Source organism: Pollachius pollachius (genome assembly GCF_949987615.1).
Source record: "Pollachius pollachius genome assembly, chromosome: 8".
Taxonomy (NCBI): Eukaryota; Metazoa; Chordata; class Actinopteri; order Gadiformes; family Gadidae; genus Pollachius; species Pollachius pollachius.
In genome coordinates, this window is record NC_136941.1 from 26,996,687 (window position 1) to 27,024,434 (window position 27,748).

Sequence of the window (27,748 nt, forward strand, 5' to 3'; positions counted from 1 at the left end):
GGTTGGTTACCAGACAAACTACAGCTGCTACTTTGTTACACACCATTAGAGCCCAACTACTCCTGTCTTTGTGACCTTACATTAGAGCCCAATGACTACTGTGTTTGGGACCTTACATTAGAGACAAATTACGTTTGTAACCAGACCAGGAATCTGGAGTACTGACGGAGAAGCCATACATCTGGAAGTCAAATCCTGAGTACGACCAGGACTCTACCATCAAGGATTCCTCGTAAGTTAACATTACCTGGACCTAGTGGACTAGGTAAGGGGTTGGGGGTTAAACTCTCAGACCAATGGTTCCGGGTTCAAGTCCTCAGAATAAAGTGATGCGTCCTTGAGCAAGGCGCCCTAAAGCCTGCCTGGTCCTTAATGACGTCTCTTTGGTTCAGATAATGTTGCTGTTGATCTTTTGAATATTGAACTTAATCCATGTCCTTGTTTGGTCCGGGCAGACACACCTGAGCTGAACCTCACCTGATCCTGTTTGGTCGGGGGCAGACTCACCTGAGCTGAACCCCACCTGATCCTGACATCCTGCTGGTCCCGTCTCCTCAGTTCATCTGAGCCTCGTCCTCCAGAAGACCTGCTGAGCTCAGCGGTCTGAGGGTGATGGATCAATGACCTCCAGTGGGAGTGATCTTCTTGACCCCACATGTACCCGTGTGCTTCCACACGCCTTTCCCTCACGTCTGTCACTAACCTCACTACTTCACTAATCTCTACTCCTTCTTCTTCCTTCTCCGTGGTTCAAACCTTTACTCTGAAGGAGTGTCTTCTTGAACCTTTACACTGAAGGAGCGCCTTCCTGCCCTCAGAGGGTTCAGTGTTAGGGTTGAGAGTCAGGGTTTAGAGTCAGGGACAGAGCTGGTCAGGGAGGACTGCTTTTACACAAACCTCTTCACTTGCTTTCTGAATGGTGGGGACATTTTGAAATGATTGATTTGGGAAAATGTTTTCCTCTGCTTTCCTTTACAAAAGTATGTATTAAACTTCTGTCAAGTGTTTTTGTTACTGTATATTAAAATCCTACATTGACTTCTGCATGTTTGGTGCGGTTCATTAATTGTCCTTTTTAACTTGGTTAATCTCAAGCTAAACTCCTGCAATACATTTAATATACACGATGAATGTTATTCAGCAATGTTCACATAATCCATTTTGTAAAAATATAAAACATCCATATTTCTATTAAATTCAAGCCTATTCATGTATTTAACAATGTACATACTGCCCCCGCAGGCCATTCTCTGCTGCTACTACAACACATTCAAACCGCCAACTCGGTCTCACATCAATGTACGGTGTTGGGAGTAACGGAATACATGTACCGGCGTTACGTATTCAGAATACAAATTATGGCTAACTGTATTCCGTTACAATATAAATAGTTGCTATTTAGAATAGTTACATTGTTGAAATCAATGGAGTACATGACGATACTTCTGTTTCAGCAGTTTATTCGTGCTTTCACACCAACAGCATTTAGTGCGCACTAAACGAGTTTGGTCCCTTGGTTCGGTGCGTTGGTGTGAATGCAACCACCTCACTTCGATGTGAACCAAATCAGCCGACCGAGACCTCCCTGAACAACTGGTCTCGGTTCGCCTCCAAACGAACCCTGGTACGGTTCGCTTGAGATGTGAAAGCGAGCGCACCTCGGTCCGCTCCAGTTCTACAAATCATATGCCTCTTTGGACGTAACAGGCACCCGCTCAGCCGCGCGCATTATAGGAATTATTGTTTGGTTAGCGGTAACTCCGAGACTAGCAGCACGTTGTCGGACCGTCTGGGAATTTGGACAGACACCCACATAAAACGTATGCTGGAAAAATCACACAAAAATGCGGATGCATTTAACACATTCAGCACCAGGATGAGGGAGAAGGAGTTCGACCGGTCCACTACCGCCCCCGACCTTTTTGTACAATGATTGAACGATCTTTTCTCTCTCTCTCTCTCTCTCTCTCTCTCTATTTTAAGGCGATTTTATAGGCAACACCTATGCACTTAGTTCAGTGAAAAAAATGTTAGATGTAATAGCAAATATCTTTCGCATTAACATACCCTTACAGTTTTTGTTCCACTACAGCAAATTATATAAAATAGTGCACTTTCAGGAACACATTCAGCCAGTTTGAACAGAAGAACACACCTGAACAGGCCTGTTTAGTAAGCAGGATTTGATGCCGCATTCCTACCATTATACAATGCAATTCAATGTGGAAGTAATCCAAGTATTCAGAATACAAGACTCAGATTGAGTGATGATAAGAAATACGTTACATATTACATTTTTGAGCATGTATTCTGTATTCTGTAACTGGACACATGTTAAAAGTATCCTTCTCAACACTGTCAATGTACTATAGCTACGTTGGTTCAAACGGAAAATGTAGTTTGGTGTGAGACTGTTGTCCAAACTGTCCAGCAGAGGGAGCTGTCATACACCTCAATTAATAGTACAGGAATGTGTGTGTGTATTTACATTTTAAAATGTTCATGTGCTGGTCTTGTTTATCTGCAAATAACTCTGCCTCCAGCAACCGGATTGGTCAAAACATATGAAGTGAAAGAAATAAAAGCCCAATTCACCAGATCTGAGGTCAGCTGCCGTCACATTTTGGATCATGAATGTATTGAAGGAACGAGTCTGAGTTAAATATTAACCACCTGGAACTTGGTGCATTTCCTGGAGCTCAGAGGACGGCAGGACGCGTGTTTACTTGGTTGATAAGGCCCTGAACCCAGAACCTAAACCCAGACATCCTAAACACAGACCCTGAACCCAGAACCCAGGGGCGTCACCATGCTGTTTTATTCGGGGATAAAGCCCCGGATTTTATTTAATTAGCCCTGAATGTAATTTTTGGGTAAAATGAATTAAATAAAAGTAAAAATATCCACAAATATTTATAAGTAGCCTAGTCTAGATAGTCCTTCTGGCAAGAGAATAAACAGTTTAAGTGAATCAACCTATCCTATCCCCAGTCAGATCTGTGTGTGTGTGTAGGTGTGTGTGTGTATGTATGTGTGTGTGAGCTTGGCTGACAATCCCTTTCTCCTCCATGTCGCGGTTCATGGACTTCAGAGAGTCAACGCCAAAGTTCCTTTCCCCCAATTCCTCTCAACCACGGCCCTGATATCCCCCACTATGAGTCTTAACTTGTTGTGGAAGTACCAGAGACATCAGACACAGTCTTTATGATTCATAATATCATCTGAGGTGCACATAGCTTTTGGCCTTGATATTAGATATAATATTACATAAATACCCATGTATAATTTTATAATTATTATTATATTATATAGATATAGAGCTCCAGGAGTCCGCAAACGGCAACAGTCCCTTCTCCTCCATGCTGTGGTTCAGTCTGACAGCTCATTGGTCAATGGGCAGCAGCTCATTTACATTAAAGCTCCAGACACCAGAAACAGTGCATTCTGAAGGGACTGAAACAGAGGGGAACACTAGTAGGAGAATTATTTTTTCCTAAAAGCTATTTCAGGCAAACCGCTTCAAAAACATGTTTTCTGGAAGTCAAATACTTTGTTTACTTTTGGGAAAACACCATAATATGTCTTGTTTAACATCAAGAAAACAGAGATATAATCTTTCTGCAGATCAAATAATAGTATTGTAGAATGTATGTGTGTGTTTGCTGGGACCACTTTATCCAGGACGGTCACTCCGGTCAGAGAGTAGACGCATACACAGGGAACAGTTCAGGATGTTTATATCTCTTGGAGACGAAGGACATCAATGATGGCTTCAATTCAAGTAACCAAATGAATGACGGAATGGATGAACAGATGTATGAATGAATGAACGATGTTGGAATGAACGAATGTTGGAATGAACGAATGTTGGAATGAACGAATGTTGGAATGGTTTTTCTGTAAGACAGAATAAGAAATTGACAAATAGTTATTACTAGAGTTACCTACTAAAACACCGGGCTGTAGAACTAGCAACATCCCATAAATGCTATATAAACGTAACTGGCATAAATAGCTTCCACATGCACACGTTAACACAATGATGCAATAGTGCAATATAACGGCCGACATGGTGCGGCAGAGTGACGCACACATGCTACACGAGGTGCAGGCTAATACACTAGCTACCCAATTCGTGAGTGAATCAATTAACAAAGTAGCAGAACCACACAAATCACGGCCACTATAAGGAACCGAATTACGGAATGTATATAGCATTTATATTACGAAAATACACGTGGTTCAATAGTACTCACTCTTCACGAACACATTCTCTGTCGTGGCGTGTTAAGCGGTCGCGCGCAACGAGCTCTAACCCTGCCCCGTACGACTCGTAACTCTAGGACCCTACGGCGCTACCTGGGCTGCCCAAAGTGCCTGAATAGAAATAACGCTATATATACGATACGATATTAGAAACTAATAGGGAATTTACAACACTGCCATTCCACCTGCTGCCCCTAGCTCGGCCTGTTCTTCCACTGCCCTGTTTTGCTCTCCTTCTGGGATCAAACACCTAGCAATTCCACTGGCTGTCCCTTGCTGTGACGTCTCTTCTGCCTCTTCCCTGATTTCACCTGACTCATCTGTGTAACGAGAATCCTGACAGTACCCCCTCCTCTACCAACGCCTCCTGGCGTTGACCGTGGAAGGAGCAGGGTGCTGACGTTGAAAGTCTTTGATGAGCGAGGGGTCAACAATGTTCCGGGCAGGGACCCAGCTCCTCTCCTCAGGGCCGTAGCTCTCCCAGTCCACCAGGTACTGGTGGCCCCGACCCCGACGGCGGACGTCGAGCAGGCGGCGAACAGTGTAAACCTCAGACCCATCAACGAGTCTGGGGGGTGGGGGGAGTTTGGGGTCGGGGTTGGAACCCAGATGCCTTCCCCGGAAGGGCTTGACACGTGACACATGGAAGGTGGGGTGGATGCGGCGGAGGGCAGGAGGGAGGTTCAAGCGAACCGCAGAGGGATTGACCACCTTGGAGATGGTGTAGGGGCCGATGAAGCGTAGGTTCAATTTTGGGGAAGTCACCTTCAGAGGAAGGTCACGTGTGGAAAGCCACACCCGCTGCCCCTGGGTGTAGTGGGGAGCCCTGCTGCGGTGACGGTCTGCCTGACTCTTCGTTGTGGTCTGTGTGCGAAGAATGGCGGCCCGGGTCCGCCTCCACGTTCTGCGACAGCGTCTGATAAATGTCTGTGCTGAGGGAACCCCAACCTCCTCCTCCTGGGCCGGGAACAATGGAGGCTGGTAGCCGAGGCAGCACTGGAACGGTGACAGACCAGTTGAAGCAGATGGCAAGGAGTTCAAGGAGTTCATGCTGTCTCCATCTGCTGGTTGGCTCGCTCCGTCTGGCCATTTGACTGGGGATGAAAACCTGAGGACAGACTGACTTTAGCACCGAGAAGGTTGCAAAAGGCACGCCAAAAATTAGAGGTGAACTGGGGACCTCTTTCTGAGACCACATCCCCTGGAAGCCCGTGTAGCCTGAAGACATGCTGCACAAGTAAGTCCGCTGTCTCTTTGGCAGAGGGTAACTTGGGTAAGGGAACCAAGTGCACAGACTTGGAAAAGCGGTCAACAATAGTGAGGATTGTTGTGTTACCGTGAGAAGGTGGCAAACAAGTGACAAAGTCCAGGGCAATGTGGGACCAGGGTCTCCTGGGTACTGGTAGGGGTTGCAGTAAGCCGGCAGGTGGTTGGAGTGATGGTTTATTCCGGGTACATACAGAACAGGCCTCCACAAACTCACGCACACTCCCCTCCATAGCAGGCCACCAGAAGCGTTGCTTGATTAACGCAGTGGTGCGTCTGACACCCGGGTGGCAGGCCAGCTTGGATGAGTGACCCCATTGCAGGACCTGGGGGCGGACGGATTGTGGTACAAAAAGACGGTTAGGAGGGCAAGCCCTGGGGCCGGACTCACCAGACAGGGCTGTGCGGACAATGGTCTCAATATCCCATCTAGCAGCTCCTATGAGGCACTGTGGAGACAGGACGGTGCTAGGTGCAGGAGCAGGATCCGAATCTGGGAACTGACGAGACAGGGCATCTGGTTTACCATTCTTGGAGCCAGGTCGGTAGGACAGACAAAAGTTAAAACGGGAGAAAAACAGAGACCAACGAGATTGTCTGGGGTTTAAACATTTAGCCGAACGGAGATACTCCAGATTCTTATGATCCGTCCAAACTAAAAATGGCTCCTTAGCTCCCTCCAGCCAGTGACGCCACTCCTCTAAGGCCAATTTTACTGCCAATAGCTCTCTGTCCCCAATGTCGTAATTGCGTTCAGTGGGGGTGAGTTTGTGGGAGTAGAATGCACAGGGGTGGATCTTTGATCTGCCCCAGACTTCTGAGAGAGAATAGGACCCACCCCAACATCTGAGGCATCCACCTCAACGATAAATTGATGGTCAGGGTCAGGTTGGCTCAAGATCGGGGCCGATGTGAAACGACTCTTCAGGTCGTTGAACGCTGCTTCGGCAGCTGGTGTCCAAGAGAATTTCACCACTTTAACGAACAGTTGGTTCTCCAAAAGGCGCTACAGGACACTACGAACGTGCTGGGAGTGCTGGGAAACCGACGGAGAAAAAATTAAAATGTCATCTAGGTAAACAAAAACAAAGTTGTTAAGCATATCCCTCAGGACATCATTAATCAGACCCTGGAACACAGCTGGGCAGTTGGTGAGACCAAAAGGCATGACTAAATACTCATAGTGACCTGAAGGAGTATTAAATGCAGTCTTCCATTCATCCCCCTTCCTTACTCGGACCAGATGGTAAGCACTGCGGAGATCCAGCTTGCTGAAAATCTTGGCCCCCTGCAACAGCTCAAAAGCTGAGGACATCAAAGGCAGAGGGTAGCGGTTCTTCACCGTGACGTTGTTTAGACCCCTATAGTGTGTACAAGGACGCAGGGCGCCGTGCTTCTTCCCTACGAAGAAAAACCTGGCACCAGCAGGCGAGGAAGAGGGGCGGATGATACCGGCAGCTAGTGATTCACCGATGTATTTGTTCATAGCTGCGGTTTCGGGGGGAGACAAGGAATAGAGACGGCCCCTAGGCGGTGACGTACCAGGTAGAAGATCGATGGCCAGGTCATAGGGTCGGTGTGGTGGCAGGGAGGTTGCACGGGCTTTTCTGAACACAGCCAAGGGTACGGACGGTAGAAGAGGGATGAAGAGGAGTGACGCTCACCAGTAATCCCCCTTCTACGGGTGAGCGTTGCCTTTTTGCTGGGCATTGGGCGGAGTAGTGGCCCGGTTTACCACAATACATGCACGAATTGTTGTCCCTTCTTCTGTCTCTCGGCTGGGGACAGATGGGTACGGTCCACTTGCATGGACTCTGGTACGCTGGGGTCAGCTGGCACTGGCAGGGATGGGAGAGGGACCCCCGAGGGGGGTGACCTCGGAGGAGGACCGAACTCTCGCTCCCCGGAGCGCTGCTTCAGGCGTTTGTCCACTCGGATGGCAAGCTCAACGAGGTCGTCAAAGGTGGAAGGTAGTTCGCGGGTGGCGATCTCATCCTTGAAAGCCTCAGAGAGTCCATAGAGGAAGGCATCATACTGTGCATCTGGATTCCAGCCACTGGTGGTGGCGAGGGTGCGGAAGTCTATAGCATAGTCAGAAGCAGAGCTCTTGCCTTGACGGATCTGCAACTCTGGCAGCCTCTCTCCCAAGCACCGAGCGATCGAAGACCTTCTTCATCTCACCTATGAATGCCTGATAGCTGAGGCACACTGGGGAGTTGGAGTCCCAAACCGCAGTTCCCCACTCTCTTGCACGACCCGTCAAGAGGGTTATGATATATGCAACCCGGGACTGATCCGACGGAAAGGTGGCGGGTTGCAGCTGGAACACCAGCGAACATTGCGAAAGGAACGATCTGCATGTTCCTGGTTCCCCGGCATAAAGTGCAGGAGCTGGCAGTCGGGGTTCTCGGAGCGGGTTACCAGATGGACCGGGTGGGTCGGGCGGTGTTGGCAGTTGAGGCTGGGGTGGCGGCACCTGGGCCAGTTGGACCTGCTGCAGCTGGGCAGCCAGGTCTCTGATGTGGGTGGCGATGGCCTCCAAAGACCTCTCAAGTGTCTCAAACTGGGCTTGATGTCGACCGAGAAGCGCTCCTTGCCTCTCCAGCACAGTCTTCACCTGAATCAGATCTGCTGATTCCATCTTGGTCAGATCGTACTGTCACAACTCAGAGCGGGAATCAATTGCAGATCAAAAAGGATTTATTCCCAAACAGTCCAGCAGGCAAATCAGATTCCAGGTACAGGCAGGGTTCGTAAACAGGCCGGCAGGCAGACAGATACAGACAGACAGGTACGGGCAAGAGATCCAAAACAGATAGGCAGAAGACTTAGTCCAAAACAGGCAGGGTTCAAAACCGGGAAGAACGGTAAACTATAGCTTCTAGATCTTCACACTAGTCTCACTCACGTGGCAGTCAGGTAGCAAACAGTACATACCTTGACGATCTGACAAACTGAACAGAAAGGGCAGTGTTTAAATACTCCACCAATCAATACCCAATGAGAGACAGGTGAACAGAGAAAATCGAGGGAAACAAACAAAGGCAGCAAGTTGCCCAAATAAGGACATGGGTGTTACTCCGGGCACATGACCAACACATGGCTACAAACATAGACAAAGTCCAGAATTATCACACTCCAACAGGTAGGGGGAGACAAAAACAGTCCATACGAGAATCCTGACAGTGTCTGGTACTGGAAATCATCCATGTTCTTGGGTTTCATCATGATTTTAGGTCTATAAGTAGGAAGATGAGAAAATAAAATAAAATTTTCAATGAGTGGTTTTTGGTCTGTCATATTTTTGCAGGTTTTTGTCTACTAAGCGAGTTAAACAAGTTTAATATGTAGTTGAAGTATCAATTGTATGTTTTAAACTGAAACAGAGAGTGGGAAGGGTCAGAGGTAAGGAGATGTGCGGTGTCTACCACGATATTCTCCCCTGCCTGTCTGGGCATTCTCTGACATCCTATTCACCTCTCAATCCCTGTAGAGGACGGAGGGGTGATAGGATGGTAAAGGCAGAGAGAGAGCGAGGGGTAGGGGTTAGGGAGAGTGGGAAGGGTCAGAGGTAAGGAGATGTGCGGTGTCTACCACGACATTCTCCCCTGCCTGTCTGGGCATTCTCTGACATCCTATTCACCTCTCAATCCCTGTAGAGGGCTGAGGGGTGATAGGATGGTAAAGGGTTAGGGGTTGAGAATGGGAAGGGTGGGGGTTAGGGGGAGTGCAAATCGGGATGGTTTCTTTGTTTGGATCTGACTGCAAGTCGATGTTTTAGTAGGAGAGGTTTTTCCATTGGTATCTGATGTTATGGAAATTGACGTTCTGTTGAATATTATTTTTATGGTGGTGGAATTGGATGATTCAAGGAGTTTAATTGTTTGAAATTGGTAGGGTCAAATACAACTGATGCTCAAAAAAGACCAGTTCAAGGAGGCTCTGGCTGGGTTAGGTGTAATTCAATATCCCAAAGATCTCCCCACGTCGTCCGCCGACTTCGCAGTTAAGATAGAGATCCAAGGCAAGGCACGGGCCGGCGCTTGTTACTCTTGGTCTTAATGTCCACATGTATTTTGACCCAAAAACTAGGAAAAGATTGGAAGTGATCTTCGCATTCTACTCTGGATTTTCAGATAGAAAGGCTTTTCGTATTCCATTTGGGATTTTTAGAGAGAAAAGTTTTTCATGTATTTTTTGTAATTTTTAACCTGTTTATGTTTGTTGAAAAATCTCTTGAAAGATTGCAGGACACTTCATCAGTCGTGGACCCCGGGATCACCCGAGGGAGGCCCCCTCGAGGTCGATCAACTCTCGGATCATGTCCCATAACCCATCAAGAACCTTTTCTTTATATGTAAGATTTCCATGGTTAGTTTACTCGCATAGTTGTTTAAGTAGGTAGTGTTGTTTGCCCTTCTTATTCTAATTATTGTCATTCTTGTTATTATTCGTTCTCCTGTCAGAGTTGAGGTCGGAAAGACTATTCGTTCTCCTGTCAGAGTTGAGGTCGGAAAGACTATTCGTTCTCCTGTCAGAGCTGAGGTCGGAAAGACTATTCGTTCTCCTGTCGGAGTTGAGGTCGGAAAGATTATTTGTTCTCCTGTCGGAGTCGAGGTCGGAAAGATTATTCGTTCTCCTGTCGGAGTTGAGATCGGGAATATTATTTGTTCTATCAGATTTGAGATCGGAAATATTATTTGTTCTCCTGTCGGACTTGAGATCGGAGAGATTATTCGTTCTCCTGTCGGAGTTGAGGGTTCAGGGCTAGAAACTCGGGTTAAGTTTAGGGAATAAGGCTAGGGGTTAGGGATCAGGGCTAGAGACTCGGGTTAAGGTTAGAGCCTAGGGCTAGTGGTTAGGTTTAGGGTTAAGGTTGGGGTAAGTGGTTAGGGTTAGGGTTAGGGTTAGGTTAGGGTTAAGTTTAGGTTAGGGCTAGGGTTAGAGTTAGGTTAGGGTTAGGGTTAGGGTTAGCAGAGGGGGAGCTAGAGGTTATGGTTAGGGTTAGGTTAGGGTTAGGTTAGGGTTAGGTTAGGGTTAAGGTTAGGGTTAGGGTTAGGGTTAGGTTAGGGTTAGGGTTAGATTGGGGTTAGGGTTAGGTTAGGATTAGGGTTATGGTTAGGGTTAGGTTAGGTTTAGGGTTAGGGTGTGTGTGTGTGTGTGTGTGTGTGTGTGTGTGTGTGTGTGTTTGTGTGTGTGTTTGCGTGTCTGTGTTTAATCTGTTAAACACCAAGGTCTACCAAGCCTCTCTGGTGCTCTTCTGTCCGTTCGGTTGCTTCACTTATTTCCACTTCAACTGTTGTCTTCCACCTGGTAACTAATGACGCAACCGCCTTTCCGAATTCCCATTGGTCGAGCGGGTCCGTCTCCTCCCTCCCTTGAGTCCCGCCGGTTCAGACCTTCAGGAGACCAGACGACCATCCTCCACACTCAGCATGGGGGCGTTGGGTCTGCCGCTGCTGCTGGGGCTCCTCTCCGGGGGGTCTGCAGGAAGGACCCTTCAGAGCGTCTCGGTCCGAACTATATATAGAACCGGAACTAGGACTGCAGTGGTCCGGAAGCAGTGCTAGTTCCGCTGTCTTTCCTTTTGATGTGAAACTGCGTTTGTGTACAATCTCAAACTCGAACAATTAATCCACAGGATGATTAATCATTCACTGGTTCCGATATTTAAACCGATTTAATCTCTCGCTCTCTCTCTCTCACTCTGTACTTAAAGAATCATTTAATTACATATAAAAAAAATGATGAAATAACTAAAGCAACACCTTTTAAGTGTTGTACTATAAAGTCAAGAGATAGCGATGGATAGAGGATATCTCTCAGATAGCAGTTGTTATGCTACCATTCCGTCTGCACATTATTCTGGCTCCTATTGCACTCCTACCATCCCTGGCGAGGGATCCCTCTTCAGGGTTCCTTCTCCAGGGTCCCTGATATTAGGGGGGGTTTCCCTGCCCTTTGGGGGGCTAGCGTCAGGGGGCTTCCTTTAAGAAGCGGCCTGCGAAGCCCTTCAGATCTCTGGTCCAGGGCGTTCTAAACTGTTTGACCTGATGGGGATGTGGTGTTTCAAGGCTGCTCGGACGGCCGGGGAGTTTCCCCCACAGAGCCATCCCGCCAAATACAGACATGTTGCCCTGGCTGAGAATATAAATACACTCAATAATTATTATGATGACATGGAAAAAAACACAAGACTACGCGCACACACACACACACACACACACACACACACACACACACACACACACAGACCACAGATAACAAGACTCAGGGTGTAGCATCCTTTAGCTCTACGTATCTGCAGATGCAGCGGTGCAAAGCAAGAAATGAAGATCTGAAGATAAAAAAGTTTCTTCATTTACTATTAGTATGTAAGCATTATAATGAAGGTTTGATAAAGTAATTCTCAACAGCTTGATTTTTTACTATCCTTCATTCAAATTACTATATTAGCCTTATTATAAAGGGTAATGATGATAGTTTGACAATATTCTCTCGCAAAACAAAATGGCTCGTTGAATAGATCTGGTTCAGATTATCTGGTTCGATGAGATCTATTCTGGTTTCCCCCAACAGAGCCATACAGCCGAACACAAACATGTTGCCCTGGCTTGTAAATATTTTACTTTATATAAAATTAGCATGGACTGAATTGAGAATAGTGTTGGTCTGCAAGTGTCCATTACAGCTTGCAAAACAGCAAAGGTGTGTGTGTGTGTGTGTGTGTGTGTGTGTGTGTGTGTGTGTGTGTATGTGTGTGTGTCAACATCAACTTTATTATGAGGCCTTGTCCCTCGGATAAGTACATTTACCTTTCACTTGTCCAGGCAGAAAAGTCACTGTTCAGAGTAAAAATTGGTCATTTTACAATAGTAATAATTGTTCATGTTGATTGCGAATGGAGAATGTAGAATTCAGACGAACAAACAGTTGCAATCATTCACACCATGTCAACCACATCACTAAAACAGCCATAACCCTCCTCTCATTCACACCGCCTCTGAGCAATGACTGTTTAAATCCTCACTTCTTCACAATAGACTGATTTCCATCTTTAAACTGTCCAGGATCTCCCATAGACCAGTCCCTCTTCATGGAGACACAGCTGGGTCCAGGGGAGTCTGCTCTCTCCTCCTGCTCTGGGCTTTAACGCAACACAACACAGCTGTTTATCAGACTAATGATGGAGTCATGAAATACATCCAAACAGTGTCAACATAGAAATGTTTCGGTAACACGTTACAATAAGGTACGCAAAAACGTGGGTAGTTACTGAGGAACAAATGAGTAACAAATGATTAACAACTGGGGCCCTTACTGGGGCCCTAAGTGACAGTTATTCAGTAACTACTGAGGAGTTACTGTTAAACAGACTAGGGAATACTGTATTAATGAATCATTCTGTGAATTAGCAAACTGATCAATTTATTATGAAAGCAACTGTATTTTCCTGGGATATCACAATTATTTGTTAAATGAACAGGGCACAGATGGGTTCATTGTCATATTTTCATAAAGACTAGAGTTTTCAACCTCTAGTTGTAGTCAAACCCATAGCGATATTGTGGAAACCCCAGTCGATAATGTAAGAAATTCCTCCAGTAAGTTCATCAGGTCTTCTATGATCTCTTGGAGGTGGGGGAGGGGTTGATGTGGTGGGGACCTGATATGTCAGGTGAACACACTGTTCTTAAAACCTCCAGTAAGTTCATCAGGCCTTCGATGATCTCGTGGAGCCGGGTTAGGGTTGGGCTTGGGTGGGGGTGCAGTGGGTGTGGTGGGGACCTGATTTGTCAGGTGAACACACAGTTCACACACAGTTATTCTAGAACTGACCAGTAGGGGTGCACTCCGAAAAATACATACACACACAGATACACACACACACACACCCTTTCAATCCGGTGAAACCTACCTGACGAGGACCTATATGGATTTTGAGGGGTACATTGCCAAGCAAGTTAAAATTGTGTTTTCTTTCATTTGCAATGCTTGTGCCTCTGGGGACCTGGACTCAGGTCCTCACTGCACACGAGGTCCCCACGGGTTTGGTGTGCAATCAGGTTCAAGTCCCCACCAAGTACACGCACACACCCACACACAGACCACAGATAACAAGACTCAGGGTGTAGCGTCCTGCAGCTCTAGGTATCTGGAGACGCAGCGGTGCAAAGGAGGAAATGAAGATCTGAAGATAAATAAGTTTCTTCATTACTATTACCTTATCATAAAGGTTAATGAAGGTTTAATAAAAGAGTTCTCAACAGCTTGATTTTTTATCATCCTTCATTCCTATAACTATATCAGTCTTATTATAAAGGGTAATGATGATAGTTTGACAATATTCTCTCGCAAAACAAAATGGCTCGTTGAATAGATCTGGTTCAGATTATCTGGTTCGATGAGATCTATTCTGGTTTCCCCCAACAGAGCCATACAGCCGAACACAAACATGTTGCCCTGGCTTGTAAATATTTTACTTTATATAAAATTAGCATGGACTGAATTGAGAATAGTGTTGGTCTGCAAGTGTCCATTACAGCTTGCAAAACAGCAAAGGTGTGTGTGTGTGTGTGTGTGTGTGTGTGTGTGTGTGTGTGTGTGTGTGTGTGTGTGTGCGCGTGCGTGTGTGTGTCAACAATAACTTTTTCATGAGGCCTTGTCCCTCGGATAAGTACATTTACCTTTTACTTGTCCGGACACAAAAGTCACTTTTCCAAGCAAAAATGCGTCCTTTTACAAAAGTAATAATTTTTCATGTTGTGAAGGGAGAATGCAGAATTCAGACGAACAAACAGTTGCAATAATTCACACCATGTCAACCACATCACTAAAACAGCCATATCCCTCCTCTCAATCACACCACCTGAAGTGGCGAACCCTTTTTTCGCCATATTTGTTCCTGAGGCAGAGATAATCCGACACACATTTCTTGGGAAGCACGCACAGAGAGTGTTTAACTTTGTGTTGATTCATTTATTAAGCATTAACTCTGGTTGACTTTCCAGGAAATAACGAAACATAAAGACTCCAAACAATGTAACTGTTAGGGCCAAAACAGGGTTCTTAGTATTGTACAAAAAGGGACTTTTCCATGTAAAATAATAAGTCAAATAATGCGTCCAATATTGTGTCCAATAATGCGAAATAATGCGTCCAATATTGTGTCCAATAATGCAAAATAATGCGTCCAATATTGTGTCCAATAATGCAAAATAATGCGTCCAATATTGTGTCAAATAATGCGAAATAATGCGTCCAATATTGTGTCCGATAATGCGAAATAATGCGTCCAATATTGTATCCAATAATGTGAAATAATGCGGTCAGAAAACTGTTGGCTCCCTGCCTTCCAAAACTGAACAATAGTAGTTAGCCTGCCCTATATGAGGGCCTCCAATAGGCTCCAGGTAGATCGTGACACACCTATTTCCCCAGGTGACACAAAGGACTAATCACCACATCATCACAAAATGCATAAATATACATATGAATGAAAATTAGATTAATATTTCATACACTTTATAAATTATAACTCATACTTTTAGCCTTAGACTCAAAATATATTTACTTAAAAATATTAAACACAAAAGACCTCTAAATGGCTCACTCACTCACTCACTCACATGCTCATCGCACATAGACAAACACGCTCACACACAGTCTTTCTCGCACACACCTTACACACACACTCTTCCTAATTCCCGATTCCCAATTTAATATTCCCTCTGTGAGCCCAACCCTCTCCCTGTGATTGGACGACACTGGATCAGAGTGAGCGTACGTTAACCTGCTGACCACTGATTGGTCAACGAGCAACAGGTGTGCCCTAGTCAACAAATGAGTAACGAATGAGTAACATCCAGGGCCTCCGTTAGGTCCCCAGTTAGGGCCAGTTGTTCATCATTCGTTACTCATTCGTTCCTCAGTAACTACCCACGTTTACGCGTACCTTATTGTAAAGTGTTACCGTAACATCAACTACTGGAACAACCCAAAATGCTTTTAGACCACACACACAATGTCTCTCTCTCTCTCTCTCTCTCTCTTCTCTCTCTCTCTCTCTCTCTCTCTCTCTCTCTCTCTCTCTCTCACTCACGCACATATACACACACACACACACACACACACAATGTCTCTCTCTCTCTCTCTCTCTCACTCACACACACACACAATGTCTCTCTCTCTCTCTCTCTCTCTCTCTCTCTCTCTCACTCACTCACTCAAACGCACAATATCTCTCTCTCTCTCTCTTTCTCTCTCTCTCACTCACTCACTCACTCACTCACTCACTCACTCACTCACTCACACAATATGTCTCTCCACACACACACACACACACACACACACACACACACACACACACACACACACACACACACATACAACGTCAGCAAAATAAACTGATTCTGCCGTTCCCATAATGTGGTGAGTTAAGTTGTATTCAAATATGAATACAAATCTGTAGTGGACTCCGAGACATGTCCACCACGCTATCTGCTATATTATACCTATGTATGTTGTGTCTTTATATTCAATGAAAAATAATCTTGTGTGTGTGTGTTTGTGTTTGCATGCGTCCGTGAGTCTGTGTGTCAACTGAAGACATTTGATAAGAGTAGAAGGAAAACACTGTCACTTCATGACACTGATGATATCAGATTGCAGGCTGATGATTGGTCAGAATTAAAACATGTGAGGTGGTTTTTCCAGCTGATATAGAAGAGCTGACTCCTGAAAGCAGACATATTGGAAGCTGTCAGGGAGGAACCATGGTTACCATCTCTGAACCGGACCCTGGAATCTCTGAGGAACCTGAGGACACGTCTTTGGACCGGAGGAAGCGCAGGAAGAGAAGATTTGGTAGGTGCCCTTTTGAGAGGATTTAAAATAAATAATCCAGTACAAAAAACGTGTTTTCATCTGCATATATTTGAAATGTACTTTAAGAAAATGTTTATAGCCAAAGGGACCGACCTGATGAACCAGCGACCGTATAGACAGATTTATTCTCCTAAATAACGACATGTGTTTGTTTGAGACAAAAAGCTCACATTAGCCTTACTTGACTTGTAATTACGCCCATGAGTTACGGACTATTGATAGGCATCTCAAGTAGTTGTGTGTTTCATGATATATGTTTGTTATATACATGGAACAGAGTGCAGATGAACTTTAGGGAGCAGAACACAAGTTTAGTTTTTCCATTACTTATTATTAATGGTAGTGCAACGTGACATTAGAGTGACAATGGTTTATTTAATCAACAATTTTGTGTTTTAATAAAGGCTGCTCATTTAACTGAAGTGACATCAGGTGTACTTTACTTGTACTCTATTTAACATAATTATATAAAGTTTGTCATTAATATGAACATATCTGAAATTATCCCACAATGCATGTCCTCATATTTTCTGCGTGGGCCGATGTGAAAGACCGTGGTGACACGCAGGCCACATGTTGTCCCCCCTCGATTACTGTGTGTGTACGTATGTATTTCTGTGTGTATTACTGTAAACTATGTGTGCGTATATGTCAATAATGAGGGAATAATAACATGTATGCTAGAGACCAGCACTTGCTCTGCTTAAGTGTGTTCTAAACACGAGAGCCACAGTACCAGTCATCACTTACTGAGGTGTTCTCAGTAGAGGTCTTCAGGTGTTTCTTCAAGACGGGGAGGGATTCTGCAGACCGTAGGGAGTCTGGACTGTGAATGACAGCCACGCAGTATGAATATATCTGTGTGTACATTACTCTGTGTGTCCGTGTGTGTGTGCTTGAGTGAGTCTGTATGTAGTAGAAGAAAAACATTTCCTTACACTGATGGTATCAGATTGCAAGCTGATAGTTGGTCAGAATGATCACAAGTGACGTTGTTTTTCCAGCTGGTAGAGCAAAGAAGAAGGGTAAGTTCAGAAGCCGTGGAAGACGTCAGGGAGCAACAATGGTCACCATCTCTGAACCGGACCCTGGACTCTCTGAGGAACCTGAGGACACGTCTTTGGACCGGGAGGAGACCAGGAAGAGAAGATTTGGTAGGTGCCCCTTTATAGAGTATTTAAAAGAAATAATAACTCTTTTAGCCAAAGTGACCGTGTGTGTGTGTGTGTGTGTGTGTCCTACTCCTGAACAGCTCTATGGTTTCACATCACTGTCATTGTGAGCATCGGACTGCTGAGTATTCTCCTCATCTCCCTGCGCTTCAGTGAGTCTAAATCATATCATCCTGAATAGAATTACAATACAGTATAATCATATTAATGACTGTAATAACAGCAATGATAATGATACATATTGTTTTTGTTAGATTCAGTGATAATAATAGGGTTAGCACACATACACCGCACGCACACATATAAACACTGCATACACACACGCACACACAATCCACACACACGTGCACGAACACACACGCACACGGACACACACTGCACACACGGGCGCGCTGATGCAGACGTTTCAAGACAAGCGCAGTGCAGGACACCGCATACACACACACCACACACACATGCACACACGCACGCACACACATGCGGATGCAGATGTTTCAAGACAACGGAGACATTGAGATAACCGCCCCGCCGTCGACACACTCTCCCACCTGAGCCTTATGTCTATCATAGTCACTTTTTTGCAAAACATTATTTTTCTTTAAGCATTATCCACCTCCTGAGCCTCCCGAAATGTCTTGCGATATAGAAATCCCCCCTGCCCCCTGCCGACTGTTTTAGTCGTTTTATTTTTCTTATGTTTCATGTGTAGGCTATGTGTGACTGTAGGCTACTGCTGCCTGTCTTGGCTGCCCGCCGCCCGCTGCCGGCTGCCGGGCGGTGGTGCTATGTGGTGGTGGTGCTATGTGGCGGTGGTGCTATGTGGCGGTGGTGCTATGTGGTGGTGGTGCTATGTGGTGGTGGTGCTATGTGGTGGTGGTGCTATGTGGTGGTGGTGCTATGTGGTGGTGGTGTTAAGTGGTGGTGGTGCTATGTGGTGGTGGTGCTATGTGGTGGTGGTGCTATGTGGTGGTGGTGCTATGTGGTGGTGGTGCTATGTGGTGGTGGTGTTAAGTGGTGGTGGTGCTATGTGGTGGTGGTGCTATGTGGTGGTGGTGTTAAGTGGTGGTGGTGCTATGTGGTGGTGGTGCTATGTGGTGGTGGTGCTATGTGGTGGTGGTGCTATGTGGTGGTGGTGTTAAGTGGTGGTGGTGCTATGTGGTGGTGGTGCTATGTGGTGGTGGTGCTATGTGGTGGTGGTGCTATGTGGCGGTGGTGCTATGTGGCGGTGGTGCTATGTGGTGGTGGTGCTATGTGGTGGTGGTGCTATGTGGCGGTGGTGCTATGTGGCGGTGGTGCTATGTGGCGGTGGTGCTATGTGGCGGTGGTGCTATGTGGCGGTGGTGCTATGTGGTGGTGGTGCTATGTGGCGGTGGTGCTATGTGGCGGTGGTGCTATGTGGTGGTGGTGTTAAGTGGTGGTGGTGCTATGTGGTGGTGGTGCTATGTGGTGGTGGTGCTATGTGGTGGTGGTGCTATGTGGTGGTGGTGCTATGTGGTGGTGGTGCTATGTGGTGGCGGTGGTGCTATGTGGTGGTGGTGCTATGTGGTGGTGGTGCTATGTGGTGGCGGTGGTGCTATGTGGTGGTGGTGCTATGTGGTGGTGGTGCTATGTGGCGGTGGTGCTATGTGGTGGTGGTGCTATGTGGTGGTGGTGCTATGTGGCGGTGGTGCTATGTGGTGGTGGTGTTAAGTGGTGGTGGTGCTATGTGGCGGTGGTGCTATGTGGTGGTGGTGCTATGTGGTGGTGGTGCTATGTGGTGGTGGTGCTATGTGGCGGTGGTGCTATGTGGCGGTGGTGCTATGTGGCGGTGGTGCTATGTGGTGGTGGTGCTATGTGGTGGTGGTGCTATGTGGCGGTGGTGCTATGTGGCGGTGGTGCTATGTGGCGGTGGTGCTATGTGGCGGTGGTGCTATGTGGTGGTGGTGCTATGTGGTGGTGGTGCTATGTGGTGGTGGTGCTATGTGGCGGTGGTGCTATGTGGTGGTGGTGCTATGTGGCGGTGGTGCTATGTGGCGGTGGTGCTATGTGGTGGTGGTGCTATGTGGTGGTGGTGCTAAGTGGTGGTGGTGCCTCGCGGCAGCGGGGCACCGGTGGGAGACAATCCCTTTCTCCTCCATGTCGTGGTTCATGTACTTCAGGGAGTCGAAGCCAAAGTTCCTTTCCCCCAATTCCTTCTCAACCATGGCGGAGATAACCCCAACTACAGTCTCGTTGTAGAAATACCAGAGACGTCAAAGAACCGACGTTTTATGCGCCATAAGATCAAAGCAGAACGGTTATCGTAACAACAAAGCGCCACACATGTGGCGCTCGCATGGTCGTAGCTCATTGTCTGATTGGCAGGCCAAATTCTCTGGGCGGGCAAGGCAGAGAAAGGGGAGGTAACTTGGCCCCTTATGACGACATATGGGGCCACATTCCAAATCAGCACGCCTGACCTTCCATTTTTCCAAATGCGAGCAGGGTACCTAGAGTACCTGGAGTTGGCGCCTCGGGCGCCAACTCCACCTGCCAGTAGCCGCTACGCAGGTCCAGGGAGCTGAACCAGCTGGACCCCCCGATGTAGGACGCCCACTCGGACGGCCGCTTCCTTCCCCTCATTCCGGTCTCCCTTCCCGTAACGGTCGTCAGGCGGACGCTGGTCGCCGTCCACCCCCCCGGAGAGTGCGCCGGCGGTGCCCGGAAAAACGCCTGGACGCACCAGGGAGATGGTCGACCCAGTGTCCACCAGGGCCGTGCAGGGTTGGCCGTCGATCCTGCAGCTGAGGTAAAGGCCCCTGGCACGGCCAGGCCCGCCAACCATAGCTCACCGACCGTGGAGAGGGGCAGGAACCCGGAACGGCGTTCCCCTCACTGGGCCGCTCCGCCGCAGTTTTCCGCCGGACGAGATGGTCTAGCCCGTGGTGCCGGTGCCTGGCAGTCACGGGCCAGATGGCCTGGTTCACCGCACCGGAAACAGCGCCGGTCAGCTCCGGACCCTCGTCTGTCGTCGGGTGGTCAACTTTCGCGCCCCTTACACCGCACGACTACGAGAGTTGGTTTTAATTCTGACGACTTCACAAATAGTAGCTCACGTCTACAATGGACACGTCACTCTCGGTGGCGGTGTCGACAACACTAAAAATGATGATGTTAATAGAACACATAACATCCCGAACCCATTAACCCCACTTAACCCTAACAACAGAATAAATTAACAAAACCCTTTTTGTCAACTGACAACCCCAATTCCCAGAATCTCCCGCGGCTCCGGAACATGGCGCCCACACCCGTGGTCGCCACAATACAGTGTCAGCGGACGCACTTATCCCGCGTCTTGCGAACTTAGACCGTACGTCATATCCCGCCCCTTGCAAGCCCACCCCCCTTGATTCTACCGATGTCTGAATGACATCGATGTCCGCATATAAAGCATCAAGTGTGAATCACCCTCAGGGTTGAATCTGCTGATATTCAAATGTGGCGAACTTAAAATTATTATGCTTGCTTCATGAAGTAATAGGTGAACCAATATGTTATTTGTTGTAACATTATAGGCAAAATGTTAGTATATTATGCGCTCAGAAATGTACACACACACCGCACATGCGCACTAACATACACGGAAGCACAGACACACACACGTGCACACACCGCACGTCAAGACAAAGGCAGCGACACTCGCCCAGGTAAGAGGTTATGCCTTTAAACATAACGGCTCCGCCATCGACACACGCGCAGGTAAGAACACACACGCACGCGCACACACCGCAGCGACACTCGCCCAGGTAAGACGTTATGTTTTTAAACATTTCCCTGCTATATAATAGCAGGCCTGTCGCACAAGTGAAGGAGCGTTCACACCCAACGCGAAGGGGCGACATGACCTGTGCGTTCACACCAAACGCGAAGGGGCGACACGGTTCCGTACAACGTCAACGGAGAGACGTGAATCGGGCGAAACTTTGCTACAGAAAACCCGCGACAAGATTTGATTTAAAGCGCGACACTTTAGCGCATTGACGTGGTTTTGCAGCGCGACACTTTTGCTGGAGTTGAAATATTTCAACTTTGCCGCCAGCAAAGACAGCCAATCAGCGTTCAACAGCGTGGCCACTGAGGGACGTAACGTAACAGCCAATGAGCGTTCAACAGCGTGGCCACTGAGGGACGTAACGTAACAGCCAATGAGCGTTCAACAGCGTGGCGACTGAGGGACGTAACGTAACAGCCAATCAGCGTTCAACCGGCCAACCGTTCCCTGCAGTGCAGTCCGGGTTGAACCGCAGCATGGAGGAGAAAGGGATTGTTGCCGTTTGCACTCCCGGAGCTCTTTATATAATAGTATATAATATTATATAATTTAATATATAATATCAGGGCCAAAAGCTGTGTGAGCTCCGGATGGCCGCAGCGCGTGGGGATTGGGCTTCGAGGGGTTTGTTTACCGCCGTTGCTATGGTTACCGGTCTTGTGTGTTCCAACGGTTTATTTGCGGTGGTATCTATTAAATCTCTGTCTAATCAATACTTCATCCACTGCCTCTTCCGTGGTCATTACAATATAATGAACCGACCGTCGGGTTCTCCACGTCTCTCCCTCTTCCACAACAGGTGGAGACAGCGGTGGTTATCGGCCGTGGGGGACAATGGACAAAGGATGCTCGGTTCATAACTAAAGAGACAATTATTAGGCTTGCTTCGTTACGTAATAGCTGAACCGAAATGTTATACATTGTAACATTATAGGCAAAATGTTGTTATATTATGCGCTCAGAAATGAAATACAATATCGACTGGGGTTTCCACATTATAGCTATGGGTTTAATTACAACTAGAGGTTGAGCTCAACCTCTTGTTGCAATAATAGCAATGATAATGATCATTATTGTTTTTGTTAGAATTTGTGTTACTAATATGAATAATATTAATATAAAAACAATAGCAACGATAATGATATTGATGACTATAGTTATTGCTATTTGAATTAGTATTAATATTATGGACTTTGTGTTTGGTTGGCTGTGGGTCCTGTGATGTTTAGAGACGATGTTGTTCTGTTTTAGAGCTCTTATCTTCTGTATTCCTCTGTTCTGTTCTAGACTCACCGTCACCCTGGAGGGAGGGGAGAGAGCACTTACTGGGTGAACTCGGTGAGGGTTTTATCCAAGTTATTAAATCAATCGTGTCATTAACATTCATTTCAAAAACACCCTCTGCTTTTGTGATTCATATTGTGGTCTACTAAGGTCAGGTTTCTATTGTCGTCTATTAAGGTCATGCTTCTATGTGGTCTGTTAAGGTCAGGTCTCAGGGTTGTGTGAAGACCGTAAGATAAGCAGTTCTCTGTTTGTTCAGGATTTTCTTTTACATTCAACAGATGAATTTACTCTTCAGGGCTGGATGTTTCACGACAAGAGTTTCTACCTTATTTCTACTACTAAGAAGGGCTGGAGGGCCAGTAGAGAAGACTGTCTGCAGAGGAAGGCAGACCTGGTGGTCATCAACAGCAGAGAAGAACTGGTGTGTGTGTGTGTGTGTGTGTGTGTGTGTGTGTTGGAGAGACATATTGTTTGTGTGAGTGAATAAGTAAGAGAGAGAGAGAGATTTTGTGTGTGTGTCTGGTGTGTGTGTGTGTACTTTGTGGTCATGACAACAGATGCTATTACCTTTGGAAACAGGTGTTTGTCAGCAGATTGATGGGTCCTTCCTGGATTGGACTGAGTGATCGAGAGACAGAGGGGACCTTCAAGTGGGTGGATGGTACCCCCATGACCTCAAGGTAAGGCTGAAGACTCTATTCAGCAGCATCTCTTCTCTGAGAGTGACAGAGTGACCTCCTCTGTCTCCTCCTCGTGGTTCTCAGTTGGAGACACGTTAAACCACGCGATGACGGCGGAGCAAGAGACTGTGTCGTGGCAGGGGAGGACGGCTGGTCTGAAGAACCGTGTTACAGACAGCACCACTGGATCTGTGAGAAGAGCGTAGACCTGGATCATCTGGAGGCTGAGCTGAACAAAAAGGGTCCGCAGACTTTGTTTGTGTTCATGAGTGGAGAACGGTTCCTCCTTTCTGTTCTCTGTGCCATAGATACAGTAAATACACTCTTTAAGAGTTGAAAGGTTGTTGGATGTGTTTAGGTCTACTAAGGTAAGGTTTCTATTGTGGTCTATTGAGGTCAGGTTTCTATTGTGGTCTACTAAGGTCAGGTTTCTATTGTGTCTACTAAGGTCAGGTTTCTATTGTGTCTACTAAGGTAAGGTTTCTATTGTGGTCTCCTCAGGTCATGTTTCTATTGCGGTCTCCTCATGTCAGGTCACAAGGGTCAACCCTCTCTGGGTTCACTTGCACTAGTTTCTCTTTGAGCTGCTGAACGGTTTTGCGTTCTTCTCTGCAAGCTCCGCCCCCGCCTCGTTAATCTCTGCGCTGGAGTGACTTCCCCTCCCTGGGAGATCTTTGTAGACACTGCTGTGATATTCAATCATGTATGAAGAGGCAGGCGAGAATACTGGGGGTGAATCCCCCGGGTCGCCCTCTAGTGGACAGGTGTTAGGACAGAGTGAAGGGAGTGTCTGACGCTGCATCTCTAGATCCGTGTTGTAAACGTTCACTCCTCTCCTCCTGCTTTCTTCAGGTTCAGTGATGCCCACGGAGGAGGAGGCCCCCAGCATCACAGAGTTCCACTCCTCTACCCACGTGTTGCCCGTGGGCCAAACGGCCCGCTATACCTGCCACGCCGGCGGCACGCCGGAGCCCACAGTAGAGTGGCTCCACAACGGCAGGCCCCTGGAGAGGGACGGCACAGACGACCAATCAGAGGCCTGGGTGGAGAGGGGCTTCCTCTTCGTCAGAGGGGTGGGGTATGGCGTGAACACGGTCTGCTGCATGGCGAGCAACAGCGCTGGCACGGCCAATCACAGCGCTCAGCTGCTTGTCTTTGGTAAGTCCTGGATCCAAGGAGAGATGTTTGTTGATGATGTATTCATAACGTTGTTGTTGATGTATTCATAACACTGTTGTTAATGTATTCATAACACTGTTGTTGATGTATTCATAACACTGTTGATGATGTATTCATAACACTGTTGTTGATGTATTCATAACACTGTTGATGATGTATTCATAACACTTTTGTTGAGGTGTGTATATATATATATATATATATATATATATATATATATATATATATATATATATACACATACACATGTATGTGTGTATTTATATATATATATATTTGTGTGTGTTTGTCACTATATGTTTATATGTGTACTTTTTTTATAGTCACGTGTCATCCCCTGCTTTACCCAAAACCTAGCGAACCCAAAACTGTGATATGAACCGAACCACGAATTCTGTGAACCGTTCCCTAGTTTTTGTGGATGTCATGACGTGAAAGAGGTGTTTTTTAAGTCCATTGACGTTTAGTTTGTACCGGAAGCAGACAACCAGCCATGTATGTTGTCCAATGGAACCTGGCCTCAAACCACAGACTCGTTCTCAAAAACAAAGCAAACTATAACTCAGACGTGCAAACTTAATCACCAATTGTAAGGAAAGTGAAACAGTACAGGAATAGGAACTAGAAATTGTACAATTATTGAAGATATTGTACTTGTACTGCCATTACACACACATTGCACATACTGTGTGTGTATATTAGTATGTTTGTTTATGTATGTGTATGTATGTTTAGGTATGTGTACATATTTATACGTATGTTTACATATGTGTACCAGTGGCGGCGGTGGTTTTTAAAGTGAGGGAGGAAGGACTGCGCGCTTGGTTGCCATTGGCCTGCTTGCACTGTTAGTGGCGTATGGTGGCATAAGTATGTGAGACTCAAGTTGTTTCAGGTTGTTTTGGTGAACTAAAAAATAGCAGGGAGGGATAATTATGTCAATAAAATGGATACAAATCCACCAGTGGCAGCATTGTACTTGGACTGGTGGGCAGCATGTCTTGGACTACAAGGGCAGAAGGAAAGGATGCAAAGCCAATTAGTCAAATCAGGCCTACTCTTGATTTGTTAAAGTAAATAAAAAAATCTGGGCCTATCATTGGGCGTATTTTTGCCCGCAATGAATGAAGCTATTGGTCGTAATTTTGCAATGTTTATTTTCAGCTACAATTGTTGAAAAATGAAGACACAAGACCAAAAGTGATGCCATTTAAAATGCATTATGCTCTGAATCATTCACTAACATCCTTTCCACAATATCAAACAGAACGGTCAGAGTAACAAACAATTAAAAGAACAACAACATTATTTCACAACTATTTACATGGGCTAACATTGCCTAACATTGTTTGAGGCAAATGTGGATGTTAATGGATGTTTCAGAATGTTGGTCATGGTGTTAAGCCAATTAAGATTGAGGGACTTCATGTATAGATCAAGTCACACACACACACACACACACACCCACACACACACACACACACACACACACAGACATACACAGTCAGACCCATACACCCATACATAACATAATATATACACACACACACACACACGCCAACACACACACACACACAAACACACACGCCAACACACACACACACACACACACACACACAGAAACAAACACACACACGCCAACACAGTCACACATGCACGCACGCACCTATGCACACACACACACACACACACACACACACACACACACACAGACACACATACACAAACACACACATATACAAACACACACACACATATATATAGTGTGTATTTATACTATGTATGCAGTTGTATGTGTACTTATGTACACATGAATAAATACATGTCTGATGTATGAACCAGTTCTATGGTTCATCAGTCCATCTCCAGCCTGTCTGTGTGTGTATGATGATATAGATATGAATCCTAGCCAAGTGCCCCCAGTGATGTGTATATGTATGTGTAGGTGAGCAGGTGTATGTCTGAGTAGATGTCTATAATAAATGAACCAGTTCTGTGGTTCATCAGTCCATCTCCAGCCTGTATGTGGGCTCAGCTCCTTCAGTCTGTTCTTTACACAGGTGTCCCTTTGAAGGTTGAGGGCCATGTATGTGTATTGGGAAACCCAAAAGTGGAATATCTTGGAAGATATTACAAATATTGTTTAGATATTTCATGGGTGTAATAAACTCATCATACCGAACATTTTGATGTATGATATGTTAATGTTCAGTTAATGTTGAGGGAGTAAATGCACTTTATACATTTGTCCTCATTTCAATGTTTTCATTGGGACAGCCACTCACACACACATGGGATTTCCAATCAACTTTAACTTTAATTATCTTAAACACAATATGTCCTATTGCTTAGAAAATATACAGCACATGATTCCAATATAGTGCCTATCATATGATATTTTTTTTGTCTTTCTATGTTAATGTTTGAAGAAGAGAGAGCGATCACAAAAAGAGTCTGAAAGAGAATAAAGAGAAGAAGAGCGCAGGAGAACAGTACTAGTGATGATGATGAGGATGAAGAGCGGTTCAGCAGCTCATCATGTCTGGTTCTCCCTCAGATGCCTGTGAACTCACACTGGACCCCAACACGGCCTACAGAGACCTCTCTCTGTCTGAGGACAACAGGAAGGTGACGCGGGCTGGAGAGGACCAGTCGTATCCGGATCACCCAGAGAGATTTGACTCCTGGCCCCAGGTGTTGGGTAGAGAGGCTCTGACTGGCCGCTGTTACTGGGAGGTAGAGAGGGAAGGACCTGTTGAGATAGGAGTGACATACAGAGGAATCACAAGGAGAGGAGGGGGCCCTGACAGCGGGCTTGGACTGAACAACAAGTCCTGGGGTCTTGATTGTGATGATGATGGTTACTCTGCCTGGTACAACGGTACAGTAACAGCCCTCCGTCTCCCCCCCGCTGGCTCCACCAGAGTAGGAGTGTATCTGGACCGGCCTGCTGGCTCTCTGTCCTTCTACAGAGTGTCCCCAGGTGGAGGAGGGTCCTCAGACACACTGACACAGCTCCACACCTTCTGGTCCTCCTTCACCCAGGAGGACCTCCTCCCTGGGGTCTGGGTAGGGTGGTGGGGGACCCCAGTGGGAGAGGAGAGGGGGGGCTCAGTGACTCTGTGTAGGTTGTAGAAAAAAGACGTACGGGGGCTGTGGACCAGCATCTCTGTGATCTCTCAGCGGGGGGATTAGGGTGGGGGGGGGCTCCTCAGTGG

The 27,748-nt window shown here is 46.5% G+C and overlaps 1 protein-coding gene and 1 long non-coding RNA gene across 2 annotated transcripts; both read left to right on the forward strand.

The window, feature by feature from the left end:
• The first annotated feature begins 16,297 nt into the window (after nt 1-16,297).
• LOC307078890 lies at nt 16,298-18,357 on the forward strand. Its single transcript, XR_013812014.1, has 3 exons — nt 16,298-16,398; nt 17,424-17,573; nt 17,672-18,357. It is a non-coding gene; the product is annotated as an uncharacterized lncRNA (long non-coding RNA).
• Nucleotides 18,358-20,626: 2,269 nt separating this feature from the next.
• On the forward strand, nt 20,627-27,725 carry LOC307079755 (uncharacterized protein; the record flags this gene model as incomplete). Its single annotated transcript, XM_079742261.1, has 7 exons — nt 20,627-22,722; nt 22,950-23,092; nt 23,251-23,351; nt 23,436-23,593; nt 24,204-24,509; nt 27,088-27,599; nt 27,714-27,725. The coding sequence occupies exons 2-7, from the start codon at nt 22,973-22,975 to the stop codon at nt 27,723-27,725; spliced, it is 1,209 nt and encodes a 402-aa protein (XP_079598387.1). The 5' UTR covers nt 20,627-22,722; nt 22,950-22,972.
• Between the last annotated feature and the right edge of the window lie 23 nt (nt 27,726-27,748).